The sequence below is a fragment of the Diaporthe citri genome, assembly GCF_014595645.1.
Source record: "Diaporthe citri strain NFHF-8-4 chromosome Unknown scaffold_1, whole genome shotgun sequence".
In the NCBI taxonomy this organism is placed as follows: Eukaryota; Fungi; Ascomycota; class Sordariomycetes; order Diaporthales; family Diaporthaceae; genus Diaporthe; species Diaporthe citri.
The window spans coordinates 5,392,591-5,411,071 of NW_025064846.1; the positions used below are offsets into that span (position 1 = coordinate 5,392,591).

Below are 18,481 nucleotides of genomic sequence, written 5' to 3' on the forward strand. Positions count from 1 at the left end.
CTGCCGACCCAGACTGCTCCGCCGGCTGGGGTCCCGGGCAGGATTCTGGCACCTGGGCCCATCTGGGTGGACAGGTTGCATCCCGCCTGCCATCCAGCAACACATCCTTGCCCTGCCCGGCGCCCGTTTCGAAAGGACAAGGGGGAGGACAGCAATGTGTCGTCTTTTTATACAAGACGAACGACGTGTCACAAACTCACGAACCTCACCACACCTCGCCCGTCACCACCACCGTCAACACCAACACCAGCAGCTCCAATGTCACCACAAAATACGATTGCGGAGCCCATGCCCATGCCCACGTCCATGCCCATGCAACGCGACGCAGGGGCTGGTCACCAACTGTCCCCGGACCTGCGCAAGCCTGCCTCCTCTTCTCTTTGTGTGTATCTGCTCCCGAACTGGAGCTCTGCTGTCTGATTTCTACAGTGTACCCCGCCTTACCCAATCCTAAGGTCCCCAGGTCCCCAGTTCCCCAGGTCGTCATCCGGCTCCAATCCACAAGGCCCTCAGATCTGTATCGGAGGGACCCCACAGCCGGCGCTCTCCTCCAGAAACAAAGCTATCAAACCATAACATCAACGCCGGTAGACGATGCTCCATCGTTTAGCTGGTCCCACGGGCCCGTCAAAACAGTCAAGATAAGTTTTCAGGCCACCTTCTGTCTCTCAGACGCCTATGCAGTGCAAAATCGTAAAAGGGTATAGATGACGGAGGGAAAACGTAGTGTAAAACAAACATCAAGGCCTCTTCGGCTTTCGCTGAATGAATGGGTCTTTCTTCTTTTTTGGTGGTCGCGGTCCCTAGAGAAGTTAGCCTAGTGCTAACAGCAGTTTTGACATGCATGGCCACTCACCCGCGGTGGTGCGTTCGACGGTCCCGCCGGCGGCGGCGGCGGCCTCGTTGGCCTCGTTGCCTGCCCAGGGTTGGCCGGGGGAGGCGGAGGCCGCGAAGGAGGTGCAAGCCCTAATACCTCCATGGCCGACGGGTCCACAGGCTTCGGCGGCGGCGGCTTAGGTCTTGGTGGTGCGGGCGGTAGTGCCGCTGCTCTCGGCCCAGTTGGGATTGGCCGGTTAGTCGCCGAATAATGGTTCTGCTTTGTTGTGAATTAGCATCAAGTGGCTAGTCGGAGTCTTCACGATCCCATTCATCCTCCTCAGAGAACCTTTGCTGCTGTCCTGCGTCTTCCACAGGCCTCTTGGTCGCATGGTAAAGCAAATCCGTCGAAGATGCTGGGTTAGAATGGTTATGACCTACTTGGCGCTTGGGTGCGGGAGACTGGTTGTCACCCCCTTCGAGAGGCCGCTTCTTCGAATCTCCGATCAGGGGAGGGCCCACTCCCCTCGCCGGCTGGACGATATTCTCTCCCTTCGCATTAAATCCGCCGACGGACTGTGGTGGCGGTGCTGGACCTCGTGATGGCATCTCCGATTTGATCGCCATTGCAGGTGCGTCCTTCATCTCGACGTCGGACTTCTTGCGACCCTCATAGCCATTCTGCATTCGCGATACCTTCTCGCTCGGCTTCCTCAGTAATGCTAACACGTCACCCCGAGTGTAGCGGTCTCTCGCTTTGGCATCCTTGATCAGCTTGGCCCAGAACTCGCCTTGCACCAAAGCTCTGGAGTCTCCAAGTATCCACAGAGACGACTTTGCTCGGGTCAGGCCAACGTTCATACGCCTGATATCGGTCATGAAACCAATACCTCCCGTCGGACTAGCTCGGACGCAAGAGAAGATGATAATCTCGCACTCACGCCCTTGGAAGGCATCGGTCGTGTTGAATTCGACCTCATCAAAGACACCCTCACCGAAGCGATTGGCGAAACGGTCCCTGAGTGCAAAGAGCTGGGCTTTGTACGGGGTGATTATGCCAACTTTCCCTTTGAGGTCGCAGTCCGCATAATCGATTTTGAAGCGAGAAAACAGCTGCATGGCAACCTCGAGTTCGTTCGTGTTGACCAGTGATTGGCCTTTGCGGCCGCGCTCTTGGATACCCTCGACATCAAAGAATCGGTAAGGGCCCAGTAATTTGCTCTCGTGCCATTTCTGGGTGCGGAGGGCCCCCATGTCATTTCCATCGTAAAGTCTGCCCTCGTAGAACTCGGCACTGGGATATGCACTGATCTCCGGGTGCATTCGGTATTGGGTATCGAGTAGGTGGACGTCGTTGGGGTGATTCCTTTGCATACGCACAAACAAACTCTGATCATAACCAAATCGAGCTGCGGATTGAGAGAGGACGGTAGGCGGCAATTGCTTGGGATCTCCGACGAGGATACACTTGGTGCATCCATACTTGAGTGGAATGAGAGCGCTGAGCTCCACACACTGCGCGGCCTCATCAATGATGACTGTCTCGAACTCAACATTCAGGTTCTTGAACATCTCATGACCACTACCACTGAGTGTTGCGCACAGCACCTGTGCCGAGTCCAGAATCTGCTGCTGGACCACTCTGCGCCTGACCTCGCTCTCCCTGACAAACGTGGTGCCACTGTCCTTGTCGCGGTCAATTTGGGCACCAATCTGACGCTGGCGATGCTTCAACCTATCAAATTCACGTTCCAAGTTGCTCTGAGACTCCCTGTCACTGCTAGCCCTGGCAGCATCGAGCATGGGCCGTAGATCGTTCAGCCGTATTTTGATTTCACCGGCCTCCTTGTGCATTGTTTCGCGTTCACTGGCACCCGGGCCGTTCTTGTTGAGCTCGGATTCCATCCTGGATTTGACTAGCTCGTCAAGGGTCACGTCCTTGACAAGTGTGTTGATGGCGTCAGACCTGCCTAGTCGAAGAACACCGATGTTGTGGTGGGCGCCGTTCATCGTCTTTACCCCTTGCTTCAACCGTAGAACTAGTTCGTCAACGGCTGCGTTGCTGGGAGCGCATACCAATAATTTCTTCATCGGAGGAGGTTGGTTTGTCTGAGTTCCCAAATCATGCGGTCGACTGACAGGGATGGCAGCAGCAGATTTGGTACTTATGTGTCCGGTGAGCAATGCACCCACCATTGCGACAATGGTCTTGGTCTTGCCCGTTCCTGGTGGGCCTTGAACTAAAGTGAAGCCGTCGTTGTCCTTGGCGTTCATGATGGCTTTTGCCTGGCCACGGTTCAAGAAGTACGTCTTCATCACCGACCCGATGGCTTCATCTCCATAACTGAGGAGTGGGGAAGGTTTTGCCCTCCAAGACTTCGTCCAAAAGGTCGTAGTATTGCAGGCTCTCCAATGCCGCGTATTCACGCTCGACCGTCGTCATGTTGGTGATCTTGACAGCAAAGAACTGTGCTCCTGCCTGCAAGAATTGCATGATCTGATTGCCCCTGGCATTGAGGCGATATGCCACTTCAAGGTTGTCTTTCTTGTATGTCATCTTCCATATGCGAGCCAAACAGTGAGCAGCGGTCTTTTGGTTCAGTGGGTCCTCTGACTGTGATATTATCACAATATCTCCCTCGCTCAGCCCCAGCTCCTTGTTCTGTACCTTGGGCATCGAAGTGGTGACCTCCATAAACTTGTCGACGGTCATGCGGTTCATCACCTTGATACCAAACGGCTTCGACGTGGTCTCATCTTTGGCTGTCACGAAAGAGCGCCATGCTTCGTATCGCAGGAGTGGGAAAAAGGTCGACTTGTAGTCCTGATGAGTCATGTATGTATTCGCAACCTCGACGCACACATCGCCATTCGGCGGGTCATTGCCTTCGTGGAAGATATCCCACTCAAGGATGGACTGGTGCAGAACGTCCATGGGAGGAATGATCCTAGCCCGCAGATCTTTCGCGGTTCGCTTCATTTTCTCTTTCTTTAATGGACCCATCTTCTTGGCTGCCAACTGAAGTGCACGCTGTTTTGCGTCATGATCCAGCTTGTTGCCACCTTTGGGGGTAATTAGGGCATCATCATCCGATGAGTCGTCATCTTCTTCCGAGCTGTCAACCATCATGTCGCTCTTCGGCTGCGGGCCATGATCTTTGCCTAGAACTCCTGATACGCCCCTCAATCCTGAGCCTTCTCCAGGTACCACCCGTAGAGCTTTGGCTTCGGCGATGGCAGCAGCTTTCCGCTCAGCCTTCTCGGCCTGTGCCCGCTTTCGGTCCTCCAGGAACTTGGCATTGCTGACTTTGGCGGGCTCTGGTCTCAGCAGCTTTGGCTTGGTCTTCTCGCTCGTCAAGCGCAATTTTTCGAGCTTGCTTGAGGATGGCTTGACATCTACTCGGCTCGTGGGAACAGGCGTGGTGCTCCCGGACCGGGACAGCGGAGTGCTGGTCCCAGATTTGGACCAGGCATCGAGACTGCTCTGTTTCTTCGGCCGTTCAGTGACCTTCGAGACGGTGACAGTCTCCTCCTCCTCCCCGATCGCCTTCAGAAGTTCAACTTTCTGCGTCGGAGTCAAGTTGCTGTTGATAGTGAATTTGCCGTCTGGTTTTGGAATGCAAGCTTGCCGAATAGTGGACGCACTGTGTGTATCCAAGTCAAGCCCGAACTGAGCCAGGCGACTAAGAAGCTTGAGCAGTGTTTGCACGGTTGTGTCCAATAGAACGATGTCCCGCAGCTTGATCATATTAGTTATCCCACGAGTGTTGAGTCGTGGCTGCTCCAAGACAGTCTTCATGGCCTCAGCCTCCGGGCTCTGTGCGCCGAGCGCAGACGCGACGACACCGTCCTTGTCGAGGAGCGCCTGGGCGAGTTCCATAGTCTTACGACAAAACGCCTCAAGGATTGACTTGTCCATCTGTTCGTTCCAGACTCGAAGTTGAAGAAAAGCATGTTGCATTCCTTCCCATTGAGTTGTCCACCATGACATGACGGCAGTATACTCAATGCCTGAGAGTGCTCTTGACCTAAGCAGCCCGGAAGTGTCACAAAGGGCATTGACCAGGTCATTGCTGCAAGTCAAGACATGGGGCATCGGCGGAAAAGGTTTCATCGAGTCTTTGTCGTACGTGACACCCCGGACGACGTCAGAGAAGGTCGACAGAAAAGGCTGGAAATAGTCCGAAGCCATCTGCGCTACTGCATCCGTCCTCGTTGCTTCGCTTGTGATGGTCTTGATCAAGGAGATGCCAGCCTCGCGAATAGGATCCTCAGCGTGCACGAGAGAGGCAACAACGGCATACATCATACCGCTTTGTGAATCGCTGCAAAGCGCTTCCAGATCCGTAAGAGCAAACCCGCTGAGACGCTCCATCATGCGACCAACTGCTTCCGCGGTCCGGTCCAGATCTTGATTGAACAGTTTCTTCTCGGGGTCCTTCATAGTCTCTTTCTTTGGGGGCAAGAGTTTTCCGATTCCGTTGAGCGGATGCATAGCAGACAACATCGACTTCGCGATATCGACAGTGCCAGGCCGGCCGGGCCAGAATATCTCGAGGAATCTGTCCCAGAGCTGAGCGGAATGTCTTGGGTTGGTCCTGGGAATCTTGACATTCCCACGCATAAGCGTCATCCACTCAGTACGAGTCGTCTTCGAGTCGAGGACAAGAGATGTCTTGATGACGTCGACGGCCGTTTGTGATAACCCTACATTGAACCGGTCCTCTGCCCGCAGTTCTGCGGCAGGATTGATGACGCTGGCCGCGTATTTGACGACGAGGTTGATAAGGGAATTTATGTATATAATGGATGTACCCATTCGGATTTGGAAGGCGCCACCGTTGAAGCTGTCGAGCGATGTTTTCAAGGCGTACAAGCCAGCGATTGTTCGAGTCACCTGTGCTTCCCTTGAAGCGTCTAAGTCAGGACGGGCAGAGAAGAGGTGGTCTGTGAGAGACTGGCACACGTCTGGCAACTCGTGCTGCTGGAGCGACCCAATAACAGTCCTGACCCAGACGGCAAGAAAGGGGACACGAATGTGCCCGTCGGCAACGAGTCTATCATACTCCAAGGATCGTGAGAGCAACCGCGTGAACGCTGGGTTCATGAACACAAACTGGGCGAGCTGTGCCCGTGGAAGGTCTAACGCGCCCCAAAATGCCTTGGGTGACTTCTGTAGAAGTGCAGCGATCGCATGTAGGACCAGCAGCAAGATCTCGTCCGAATGGCAGAGCTGGAGATGTTGAATGGCAAGCTGGTAGACATCTGCGTCCATCCCCCGAAGGCAATGCACCACGATCTCCTCGCTCATAGAGTTCAAGAGAAGGAGAAAGCCTTCCCAAAAGACTCTGACCTTGTTCTGAGAGACGCGCAAGGTCCCCGTTTCTGGGTCTACCGCACTTACTTCTCGGATAGCGTTTGTGAGTGATTCACTGACCGCGAAGTCGAACTCCTCTTCTGTCAGACATTCGGGATTGAGGACCTCCCAGGCCGACTTGGCAAATCGGTTGCGATACTGGTCCTCTTCGAAAAGGAAGAAGGCCATAGTCGGCACAACCTGTGATCCCAATTTCAGAGGTTTACGAGTCTGAACATCCTGAAAGACCTTATTGAAATAGCGTTGCCGAACCTGTGGCTCACCAACATATGCCATGCAGCACAGGGCCTCGAATAGAGCCAGAATAGCGGTGTCATCTTGCTGGGCGATCTTGGCCGAACTCATTGGTCCATTCGCCTCGAGAATAGCGGCTGCTTTCTGGAGACCCCTGTCTATTCGAGCCTTGTCGAACTCGTTCAATTTGTTTTCCATGATGGTGGCAACGTCTTCGTCAAAGGAGCTGTCGGCCGTCGTCAGTGCTTGCCCATGTTGCCCTTATCGTCCATCGTCCCCGTCGGGAGCCACTTACCCTTGCAGTTTCTCGAAGAACTTCTTTCGGTGCATGTGCCAGCGCAACACGCAGCCATCACATTTTGTCAAGAAAGACTCGGTGCGCTCGATCCATTGCTCTTTCCAGCCACTGGACTGTTCCTCTGTGATGCCCAGTAACAAACTGAGGTCGTAGGTGAGCTCGACGCGACGTCTTCCCTCCTGTATTCTCTGCTCCTTCTCCTCGGGAGTGATGTCAGACGAGGGCCCGTCGCTGACGTAGTCATCAAAGTCGTCATCATTCGTCGTCTTAGGGCAAAGCAAATGGTGTTCCTCAGGTATGTTGATCCACTCCTGGTAGGACTCCGTGATCCCTTCGTATAGCCTATTGGTGTCGTCCATGTTTCGAGGTTGTGACGGTCATCGCGTTGAAGGAGAGAAATTCGGTTAAGGGAGCGGGCTCGAGGGTCGTCTAAGGTAGAACGGAGCAGCTATGGTGGGGGCTCGTATGGCGTCTCGGCGAGGTGAGTGAATGTAAAGTGTAGAACAGAATGCAGACACAAGTGTCAGCCTAGCACAGTAGATGAGAGCGTGTATGGCGTCAGTAGCAGGCTGGCCACAGAAAAGAAGTCAATTGTTTGCAAGACTTCGAGTAGAGGACGTCAGCATGGAGCGCTGTGGGCATGCAAGTGATCGCTCTCTGCGTGGCTTGTGCGAGTGAGCAGATGTGCAGGTGCAAGGAGCTGCGCAGCGCAGACCACGGGGAACTGTCAACCTCAACCTCCCTGGTTGTCGGCAGGCCGGCGACGCTTCGTGGTGGAGAGCGAGAGCCCTGGAAGGGTGTGAAACGATGTTTTGTGGCAGTGGTTACGTGAGGCTTCGACTCCGACTCGGCGGGAGGTTGGTGTCGAGGACAAAGGGCTAAAAATTAGATGCCGTTGGAGGAAGTCGCGTACTTGAGGTAGGAAGGCCTACTCGCGCGTCACCAATTTAGCAGAGGGTCAGGATCCCACTTAAGAATCCCTGCACGCGCTTTACTGGGCTGCCGGCTGTCGAGTTAGGACCCACTCACCGGGTAGGGGGTCCCAACTCAAGCTGCAGTTCACAGGTAGGTAGCTACCAGGTACGGCTGGCAGGTGAGAAGCACTTCGCCCTGGAAATGGATCTCTCCTTCCAGCCTGCTAACAACAGAAAGGTCCGAATGAAGAGCTGACTCACTCGCTCGATCCAACCTTGGACAGCCTTCAGTGGACTGCGAGCTATCACGCTATCTTCCTAGGGTGTTAAGGTGGTGACTCTTGACTTTGCATTTGGCAGGTTGGGTGTGGCTGATGGCTAGACGAGATCATGTGGCGGATTAATGCAAATTCACTTATTTGAAGTAGTCGCTGCTGTTAAATACTGCAGGTGCTTGAACCAGACCGCTGGCTCCATGCAGGTACCTAGTTAGCTATCCCGTGGGGCTGCTGCTGCTGAAAGACGGAGACCCAGGCGGACAACAGTCAAGTGCGCAGGTGGGCACGGAGAGACAAGGTGATGCACGGCAGAGGCTTAATCAATGTGCTTTCCGATTTGGTTTGCAAATTTATGGCAAAACGGCCGTTCCTATGATTCCTACACTCTATGACAGTTGACAGAAACTTGTCTGGGCCTCCAAAACAGTCAAGGAAATGTATCACCAGACGGAAAATGGATGTGGAATATCCCACGATCGGGAGCAAAACATAAAACTCCCATCCCCGCAAGGTACAATAGTACCCGTCTAATATCTACCTGCAGACTGGTGTGACGGTGCGATCGCCCGGAGCGTGCCGAAGCTCGCCCTGCCGCGTGGTTGGCTGCAGGTTGGGACCGGCCCACGTGTCGCAACCTCACAAAATCACAGCTGCTCTAAATTTTCTGCATCCCGTCCTCTGACACCAACCAGCCCAGTCAGTCAGTCCTGCTCGCGTCAAAGCCCGATGTGTGCACGAAGTTTGCCCTAGATGATATGGCTCTCGCTGCCGTTATAATGCTCAGGGAGCCAGGTCATCATCATCAACTCTGGTAAGTAAGCTGCTCACCAGCCAGCCATCTACTTGCCCTCCACTCACTGCCCTCCCTCTACATGATGATCAACCTTTTATAATGGACGACTTCCTAGCCAAAATGTGCGGAAGAACAGGTACCTGTCTGATTGAGATACCACCATTCCGATATGTTACTGTCATACTTGACTGGAATTGCAAGCTAACATGCTCGCAGGACCAGCAGAGACCGCGCACGTGGCCCTATCTAAGTGATAGTCTGCATTCGCTTACACGTCGATACTTTGCATCCAATGTAGCCTGGGCAACGATGGCCATGTGATCTCAAGAGTGGACTGCCATAGGTCTGACGGTCAAGCAAAGTTGCTTGCCCGGCATTTGTCAAAAGACCACAACGGATGCAGAAACTGCCTCGGAGGGCTCAGTTGGTGGCCGTGGAGGCTGGCACACACTGTGGGATGATTGGCGTTCCCACTAGAGGACTGACAGGGGCTTTCGCACGCTTCCAAATCTACTTCGGCAAGTGCTTGGTTAAGTGGCTGGCACAAGAGCCGATATGGTTGTCTGGTCATCTCAGTACTGATGCTGTACAGGAGACTGGGAACGGATGCAGGGCAGAGCATACAAATGGGACAAAACAAGATACTGTTGAGCGGTCCTCACGTCCTTCTCGTCGTTTCTAGGTCTCGACTGAGTTACTTCAGCGTGTGCATCAACTTTTTGTGCAGGTCAAATTCAACATCCAGATTTACAGTGCTAGAGGACAATGACATTCTCAAGACTCTCCCCCTCCCCCCCCTACCCTCCCCAATCTTTCCCCTCCTCTGATGTGCTTTGAGGACACATTCTGCAGACTTTATGCTATACTACCTCAAGCATTCCGAACTGTCAAGTTCCTTTTCTACTACATCTACCACTTCCATAGCCTGTGGACCAAGTAGTGTTTGCCAATGCAGGAGTGTCCCAGACCACTTATTGAGTGGCCCGTGCCACGCTAGCCACTGCAGACTGGAGGCAAGAGCCTCCACCACCTCCTTCCTGTTTTCTACTTTCAGTAATGTGTACATTTTCACAATTCGTGATCCAGACTTCTCTCTCCTCTTCTTTTCTCTTCTCTCCCATGAAGGGTTTGACTACGCCTGAAAACTTGACCAACAAACACAGTCCAAACGGTGGTAAGTACGCACGAGCTTGCTCCCTCTACGCCCTTCTGTCACTGCTTTTCAAGGTTCTTGGGCCACTCTTCAAGATTGAAAGTCGTTCCTCACATGAGACTTGGTACCTCCATCTTCCCTGTCAAAATCCTATCCCTGAAGCCAAAGTTGACGTGGGTAACGGAGTCACTGCCTCGTCCCATCTTTGTTCCTCTTCCTCGTCCGGTTGAACTGGATCTCAATAGCGTTCTATACCATCAAGGGGCTGCCCAACTCCAAACTGTCTGCTTTGCTGTCTGCTTTGGTGTCGCAAAAGACTTGCCTCTTTGCTCAGAAAATCTCACATCCCTCACAGATACAGACTAAGCAAAGAGGGTTCATCTTCGCACAATGCCAGCCAAACGAAAGACCAAACGGGGAGCTCGTGTTGCCAAGGCATCTCGGGTACCCAAATCTGGAGGATGGACACTGCCTCACGGTCTTGCACTTCCATCTGCTACGTCAGGACAGCTTAAGAACAATGCAGACACCGAAACCGAGCCAGCACAGAAGCAACTGAACTTGAAAACCACCAAGCCTGTGACTCAACCCAACAAAACCCAGGCTGGTATCAAGCCTGAGGCCACTGATTCGACCGAGAAGAAAATCACCACAGAGGCCAGTGAGTTGCCCGACGAAGACCTGTCAAAGCCATCCGATACAAGCAAGGCACCAGAGGGCTACTACGTTGCCACAAGGGTTTACGATGATGAAGAGGTGGAGCGCATACGAATGAAGACATCCGTCAAGGACCGGACCCCGTACGAGAAGAAAGTGCTTGTACCTTACAAGACAACTCCGTTCCCCAAATTCCAGGGACCGTCAGCTGAGGATTGCACAAAGGTTCACTCGCTCCTCGTCAAGGAGCATGGTCCATGTCCACAGCCTGCAGAGATTCCACCTCCAAGCCTGAAGGTTGCTGGCTGTGGACAGGTCAGGCAGGTCTGCGATGCGCTTCTGCGTACAGTCCTCAGCACCAACACTCAATTTGACAACGCGGACAAGGCTGTCCAGGGCCTTCACCAGGCCATTGGAACTGTCACTGAAAACCTGCAACTGGACCCAGACGAGTACCCAGGACTGAAAGATTGTCTGGATTACAGCCGCCTCCGCGCTCTCCCCCTCAAGGCAGTGCAGCAGGCAATTGAGAAAGGAGGCAACCACATCGAGAAGGGTATCAACATCAAAGCAACCGTAGACCAAATCTACAACATCAACGCTGAACGTGCGAAGTCGTTCCGGGAGGAGACTGCAGATAACCCAGCCACTGTACTGGCGGCCGAACTGCTTTCTGGGCAACAGAAACAACAGGAGATCTGGATGTTCGACCAAGGCATCCTCCACCTCGAACACTTGCGCGCGCTGTCCGAGAAGGATGCCATGAATGAGCTAATGGCGTTTCGAGGTGTAGGCGTCAAGGTTGCTGCGTGTATTCTCCTGTTCTGCATGCAGAAGCCTGTTTTTGCGATTGACACACACTGCTTTCGCATTGCAAAGTGGCTTGGTTGGGTCCCTAGAGGGTTGAAGAAAGGTGGCGAAGATGAGGCTTTCGCGCACCTGGATTCAACGGTTCCTGACCACCTCAAGCACGATTTGCACCAGCAATTCATCCGACATGGCCAGTTTTGCTTGAAGTGCAAGACTAATAGCAACAAAGGGTGGGCTGATTGGGACAAGACTGTCTGTCCTCTCGAGGATCTTCTGCAAAGGACCGGCAAGGAGAAACCGCCTCCCAAACTAAAAGCCAAGAAGTCAGGAGAGGAATCGGGTGAGGAACTGGGTGAGGAACTGGAGAATGAAGAAGGGGGTTTGGAGGCAAGAACCCCAAAGAAACGAGGTCGACAGCAAAAAGTTGAGGATAGCGACTTTGAGGAGCCAGCCAAGCGGGCCCGCAAGCAGAAGAACGAGAGTGTGGAGCTGAAACCTACACAGCGCCATGCGAAGCGTCCGACTCGATCAACTCGCAACAGCCGAAAGGCAGTGATTGAAGAAGTCCCTGAGGCACAAATGAAGGACGAAACACCACATGGGCTTGCTCAGATCGATGTCGCAGAAGCCATGCTGAATCCTATCCTGCGCCAGGAGATGGTCACGAAGACAGAAGCCGATGAGGACTCCTCTGACTTGTCTGAGCACAGCGACAGTGAATTCACTGAGTTCAATCAGTGAAGAGGACAGTGATCCTTGACCTTGTGGGGCGATTGTCGACCAAAGCGCTACCAAGGGTTGGGCAGTGTTTCCATCCTTTTCTTTCCAGGACAATATGCAGGACCTTAACACGACAACCAGCACGAAGCACAACCATGGTGGCATATGGGAGTTTTGGGAAGGTTTTTTATTGCACGAACAAGATTTGGCATACAGCTTTATGGATAGCCAGTCCGGGCACATCAAGGCTTTCAGGATCCACAAGGTGTTCACACATTGAATCACCAAGATTCTAGCCTTCGGAGCCTCATTGTTTTGCAAAATAATCTTGGCAACGGATAAGAAAATGGGGGAACAATAGTAATCTTTGGCATACAGCATCTGTTTGCTCTGGAATACCGCTCCCATTTGCGTGTCCGGCAGAGCTGAGAATCCCTTTGCTCTGTGGGCCCGCACAAGTTGATCACAGGGGAAGATGCCGGCAGAGAGGGTGTGTATTTTAAGAAGAGTAGTTTCCGTCAGAAGGATGGACAAGCATATAGCTGACTCTGAATCGATGCTCTTTTGGTCTCTGTGATTTACGACCTTTTCGTGCCTGTGGCATGAGGTCCCAGCCCTCGTGCAGTGACTCAAATCCACTGCTAAACCCTAACTTCTGACCAGTGACTTGAGGTTTAACCATCTGCATTGCTTGTATAAGTAGGTCTTGTTCGTCAAGAGTGTCCCAGAGGATTCTTGCTAGACAAGTTTTGCATGTAAACCTTCTTACTCCTGCATGTTGGGAAATCAAATTATTTTCGTGTAAGGAAAACCTGTTCTCAAGGCTCACTAAAACCACAAGAAAGTGCTCGACAAGGTCTGGGACAAGGTCTGGGGCACGATCAACGCCTCCAACCAGATGGAAATCACATGATAAAGGGTTGAAGCCTTAAACCTCATGCTGGTATTGATTGAAAAGGGGTATGTATCTATATGCAGGCAGGCAGGCAGGCAAACTCGGCCAGGGAAAAAAAGGCTCCTTCTCTTCCTCCCCCTTCTCATCCGTTCGCCTGACCATATGGTTTCGTTCTTTGTTCTCCAGTACTAAGTAGGATGTTTTACGTAGGTATATAGATGCAGATTCTGCCCTGTACTGCTCATCCCCTTTCTCCCCGACCCGTCTCGCTCGTCGCGTTGACCTCGTGGCGCGGCTCATGCAGGCCCATCTGATGTGCTTCCTCATTTCTCGACTTTCCCTTCCTCTTTCCTCCTCGAAACTTCCGACAAAAGCTCTCTGCCCGCATATGCTCCCAAACGCCAGACCAGAAACCAGCCTATCGCGTAATTATCACCAAAAAAAAAAAGAAAAAAGGACAACAGGAGACAATGAAGCAGAAATGGAGAGAAGCAAAGCCATGTTGGAAAGCGCTGTCCTTCTGAGCGGACTCGGTGTTGCGTTCGATGCGCTCTCAATAAACCGCCGAAGCAAAGAGCTCGTAGATCGCTGATCATGCGAAGATCGTAAATGCATTGATTTGAAACATCGGGGATATCAACAGGGTGGCAAGGGAATGGGAATCGCCGTTTTTGTATAGTACAACGGGTATGGTGACTTTTGATTGAGGGAGTGTGATTAGGTGGTGATTATGGTTTGCTTCTGTTCGAGATGATGGACATTCCCCTCAGTCTCGTCCTGTTGAGCAGACTGTTGCCCAGTTGGTGGTGGCCTGATTGGGAGGACTCCACGCGGCTTAGTCTCGCTGCCGAGGTGAAGTCGCTGCTTTGCTGGTAGCTTGGCCTGACGCGGTCCATTGATGCTCGTATCCTGTCATATGATGGCCTGGTCCGGTCGATCGACGGTCTTACTGGCACAGGATCAGGCAGATCCTCCACCGAGGTCGACCTCGGCGCCGCATCCATCGAGCTCTCATGTCCGGTGTAGTTCGTTCCATCGCTGCCATTTTGTGTACGAGTGTTGTGTGTTGCGTGTGTTGCCACGGAGGGAGGATAAATAGGCCGCTTGTCCTCGTCAACACTACCGTACTGCATGTGTTTTGACTTCTTCGAGGACCTCTTCGAAGACTGGCTTGATCCAGAGGACGAGCCCTCTTGAGCCTCGTCTGCAGTTTCGGGGTTGATGAGACGGTCGAATTTGCCCTGATTGACCTGTTCGCGCACGATGTCCACATCATAGGGGAAGTACACCTTTTGCAAAGCTTTGATCGCAAATCGAGGGAAGATGCAGATGACCGGAGTGATGAAAAAACATGCCCAGAAGGTTGCTTCGGCATAGACTTGAGGGGCGGCGTTATAGAACGACCCTGAGTAAGTGGTCGAAGTGTACACTCCTGTCCAGAAGAAAATGAAGAGGTCACTGATGACAACCACCAGGAGCATGATCCAGTCCCATCGATAGGTGTTGATGAGGATGTACAGGTTGATGGTGAGCACAGCCGGATGGGCAATATAACACCCAAGACGCAGCCTATCCGACACGTCGAGACCGTTGAAGGTAACATAGTTACTGTTGATCACGGTGAGGTACGGGATGAAGAAGACCATCACGGACTGGTAGACACCATCTAACATGTATAGCCAGAACTTTCGCTGAGTCCACTCCAACCGCTCGATACCTCGGCGGTAAAGTTGTGGAACAGCGAGCGAAACCGTGTCAGACACATCTTGGTCCAGTACTCCCATCAGGATGACCGGTACCGAGGTGAAGAAGAGGTTGAACAGGATGATGTAGGAGTAGTCGAAAATGTAGGTGATGTCGAAATTGCAGAAGACTTGGAACCAGAAGATACTGAACGTCCAGATCATGTTCTTGTAGAAGAAGTTGCTGATTGTCTCGGCCAGACGTCTGTAGGACCATCGGCCATGGACCAGGACAAGTCTGCACAGGAAACGGAACTGGCCAATGGCGTAGTCAGAAGACATGACGGCCTGGCGACCTTCCTCTCCGGCAATTCCGACTCCAACATCGGCTTCTTGAATCATGGCGACATCGTTCGCACCGTCTCCAATTGACAGGGTCATAACGTCGAGCCCAGTCTTTACCATAGCGACGACGGCAGCCTTCTGGGCAGGGCTGACACGACAGCAAAGCACCGACTTGCAGTTCTTGCAGAGAAGCAGGAACTTTTGTTTGAGCTCCTTGTCCAACACCCATCTAAGGGTAAAGCCATCGATGACTAGCGCGTGCGTGCCAGGTGGTGCTTTATGCTCATGACGAGCGGCCTTCAGGTCCGCATCGCTGCCAGTAATTCCAAACGTGCTCAGGTACTGATCAAGCGCAGTCTCGACCTGGCGCAGGTATTCCTCCGGCGGAGTTTGGCCAGACTCGTCCTCGATGGTTTGCAGTCGAATCAACTCCATGTCGTTGTTGAGGAGGTTGCAGGAAAATCCGATGTTGATAGCAGTCTCGACCTTGTCGCCAGTCAAGACCCAGAGTTTGATACCCGCGTCACCAAGCAGTGCAATTGTGTCAGGAACGCCGTCTTGTAGTCGATCTTCGATAGCTGTACCACCAAGGAGGGTGAGTTCTTGTTCAATCTGATCCGCCACAACTTCGAGTTTCTCTTCACGCTCGTCAAGCGCGGTTGCGGCAACTTGGTGCTCCTTCAGCCAAGCCTGATACTGCTGCTCCGTCAGATAACGTTTGGCGATGCAGAGAGTCCGGAGACCTTCCCGCGCAAACATCTCCAGGTGGTCTGCCGTTTCCTTGCGTAACTCCTGCTGCTCTCCTCGCTTGAGGCGGGAGTAGATGACGCTGTCAGCGCCCTTGCAGTACAGCACGATCCTACCATCCGGTAGGCGCACGATGGCACTCATTCGCTTCCTGCTCGAGTTGAATTCGATTGTGTTGAGGATCGGGTAGTGACGGTCTTCACCCATGACATTAACGTTGATGCCGTCGCCAGTGTGTCCGAGAACGGTGAATCCCATGTCACGGGCAGTGGCCACCAAAGCAGCCTCGTCGGGCGACTGGGCCTTGAACTCCATCTTGGGCGGATCCCCGGGTTGCTTCTCCGCAATCACCGTGTGACACAGCGCCAATGCTAACATGAACTCCGCATTTGCCTCTTTCTGCTCCGGACCATGCTTTCCAGACAAGTCTTCCACGAAATCAGGGGCGATGAATGTGAGGTCCTCGTCATGCAGATAGGGATTTGGGTGCAACTGACGAAGCCCGTCCAATGCTTGCACTTTGGCAGCCGCAATCTCGGCCCTGATCTTTGAGGCTTCTTTGTCAACATCAACGCCGAGCCGCTTCTGCATGCCAGCTTGCGCTTCCGTGTAGGCCTCGCCGTATGGTTGACCGTTGATGGTTGCCTTTTTGAATTCCATGACGTTCTGGGTCAGCGTCCCCGTCTTGTCGGAGAAGATGTACTCTACCTGGCCCACGTCATCCGAGATATTCCAAGACTTTGGGACGCAAGGCGCGTCGATCTTTTCGTAGTACATCTCCACGTCACTGTAAATGAAGATGGCCTGAAGCGTACGCACGATTTCCAATGAGATGTATAGCGAAATCGGCACCAAGTTCTGGAACACGATGAGAGCCGCCCAGAAGGTGATGAATCCGGTCATGGAAGGCGTTGAGCCGATAGAGCCATAATCAAAGTAGTACAGGGACGAGTCCGTTGTGGCCCAAGCAGTGCCGTTGACGATGGCCGCGACGAGACACATGACGAAGAGGATCACGAAGTTGCAAACAACATTGAAGTTGAGTTCCCTGGCAATTCTTGCTCGCTTGCTAGGTGTGATGCCGGCGTTCATCATGATCTTGGTGTCGTGGCCGGTGAAAAGGACCACTCCAAGGACCCACTCCGTGTTTCGTAGGTTGCAGCCACGCAGCAAGACGTTGTCGATGGTGATCGGCTCGGACATCTCGTGGGTTGTGGACTCTGACACCTTCTGCTGCCACTTGATCGCACCATTGTACTTGTAAAGGTTGGCCTGCGGGGCCTCGCTATCAACCATGAACTGTGCTCTCTCGCAATCCCTGGCGTGCTTCATGGTCCGCCCGCAGCGCAGAGCTTGACGCACTTTCAAATTCGTCTCGCCGTCCAAGTTCTTCGTCTCAACGTAACACGCGCCGTCAGGGTCCGAGGTTGACAGGATGACAATATCCGCCGGGAGCTCATCATCGCCGTATAAGCGCACGAAGTCGCCGACAGCAAGATTTTTCCAGGCGTCTTTTTTGAATCGAGCGTTCCCTGACGCCGCGAGATCGTGGTTAATGACGTCTCCCTTGAGGGCGTCGAACTTAGCCTCCGCGCCTCCCTCGTAGGAGTAACTGGTCGCCGGTCGCTGAACATCCAAGTGCCCGTTGTTGTCCTGGACGGGCAGAGGAGAAGCCACGGGTGTCATCTGGATCTCCTCGGTGGCAGAGACGAAAGATTGTCGTGCGGTCGAAGCGCCGTGAGTGACCCTCGTGTCGACGGATGCGCGAGGATCGCTGTTATCGTAGATGCCAGCCCTCCTTTGCCTCGTCGCCTCATCCTCCTTTTTCCATAATCGCTCGATGGTATGCCAAATCGAGCCGAAAAACCTGGAGCTCGCCTTCTTGACCTTCCTCCACGTGGAGACGTTGTCTTCCAGCACATTGGGGTTATTCCAACCGCAAAGGCGGTGAACGGGTGCATTGTTGAGGTCGTTGTCGAGATTGGACCGGCGGTAGTCTTCCACGGCGTCTTTTATTGAGGTGATGGCGACGATGCAAATTAGTGGTACGGCGTTTAGTCCAGGATTAGTGCCTCCAAATATAGGGAAGATCTAGAAAGTGTGAGTGGCCCGGCTCCGTACCTGAAGACCCAGGGACAGGGCAGTGTGGTTCAAGTATGGATACTTACGACGAGGATTACGAGGAAAAGGAAGAAGATATTGGCTATGTTTTGAAATTGGAACCACAGGTTTTTCGGCAAGAATGACAACGGCGTGTACTTGGCGGTCCGGATCTTGTTGCGCGTGAACTGCTGTAATGGACTGCCGTCCTCGTCCACCATGCTTGGGGGCAAGGGCTGGTTGAAATACAGCTGCCGCGGCCCAGGACCGTGTGTCTCCTCCTCCTCTTCTGCGTCGTCTGCATTTTGTTCGCCGGGCTGTTGTGACTGCAAGGCTTCTGAGCCGCCGGATTGCCTCTTCTTCTCGTTGTGTGAGGGCTTAAGTGATTGTCGACCAATCAAGGAAAGTCGCTTTAGGCTGCTGCTCTTGACGGTCATTTTCCGCGTCGCCCATCTTGATCTCTTCGTTTTGTCTATCTTCCTCTTGTCAGGACTGTTGCTTCCACTGCTAGCTGTGCCGTCGCCAGCTTCTGTTGGCGAGTCTGGGGCCATTGTGTGGCAGTCGCGGGCCAGGCCCGATCACGCCTGATTGCTCGCCAGGCTGGGCCGCGTTGGCGCCGATGTTCGTCCGCCTGGCCGGTGTATGTGGTCGCCTGTCGGATT

General features: G+C 53.2%; 4 protein-coding genes across 4 annotated transcripts; 1 reads left to right on the plus strand and 3 right to left on the minus strand.

Moving 5' to 3' along the window:
* Window positions 1–740: 740 nt before the first annotated feature.
* Window positions 741–3,090, minus strand: INS49_001456 (uncharacterized protein; the record flags this gene model as incomplete). The annotated part of the gene is made up of 3 exons (XM_043162283.1): window positions 741–803; window positions 857–1,093; window positions 1,258–3,090. 3 exons carry the CDS (start codon window positions 3,088–3,090, stop codon window positions 741–743), a joined length of 2,133 nt encoding a protein of 710 aa, XP_043030789.1.
* Window positions 3,091–3,148: 58 nt separating this feature from the next.
* INS49_001457 (uncharacterized protein) lies at window positions 3,149–7,084 on the minus strand (the record flags this gene model as incomplete). The annotated part of the gene is made up of 2 exons (XM_043162284.1): window positions 3,149–6,653; window positions 6,723–7,084. 2 exons carry the CDS (start codon window positions 7,082–7,084, stop codon window positions 3,149–3,151), a joined length of 3,867 nt encoding a protein of 1,288 aa, XP_043030790.1.
* Window positions 7,085–10,253: 3,169 nt separating this feature from the next.
* INS49_001458 (uncharacterized protein) lies at window positions 10,254–12,071 on the plus strand (the record flags this gene model as incomplete). Its single annotated transcript, XM_043162285.1, has 1 exon — window positions 10,254–12,071. The coding sequence occupies one exon, from the start codon at window positions 10,254–10,256 to the stop codon at window positions 12,069–12,071; it is 1,818 nt and encodes a 605-aa protein (XP_043030791.1).
* A 1,602-nt stretch (window positions 12,072–13,673) lies between these two features.
* INS49_001459 (uncharacterized protein) lies at window positions 13,674–18,370 on the minus strand (the record flags this gene model as incomplete). The annotated part of the gene is made up of 2 exons (XM_043162286.1): window positions 13,674–17,810; window positions 17,888–18,370. 2 exons carry the CDS (start codon window positions 18,368–18,370, stop codon window positions 13,674–13,676), a joined length of 4,620 nt encoding a protein of 1,539 aa, XP_043030792.1.
* Between the last annotated feature and the right edge of the window lie 111 nt (window positions 18,371–18,481).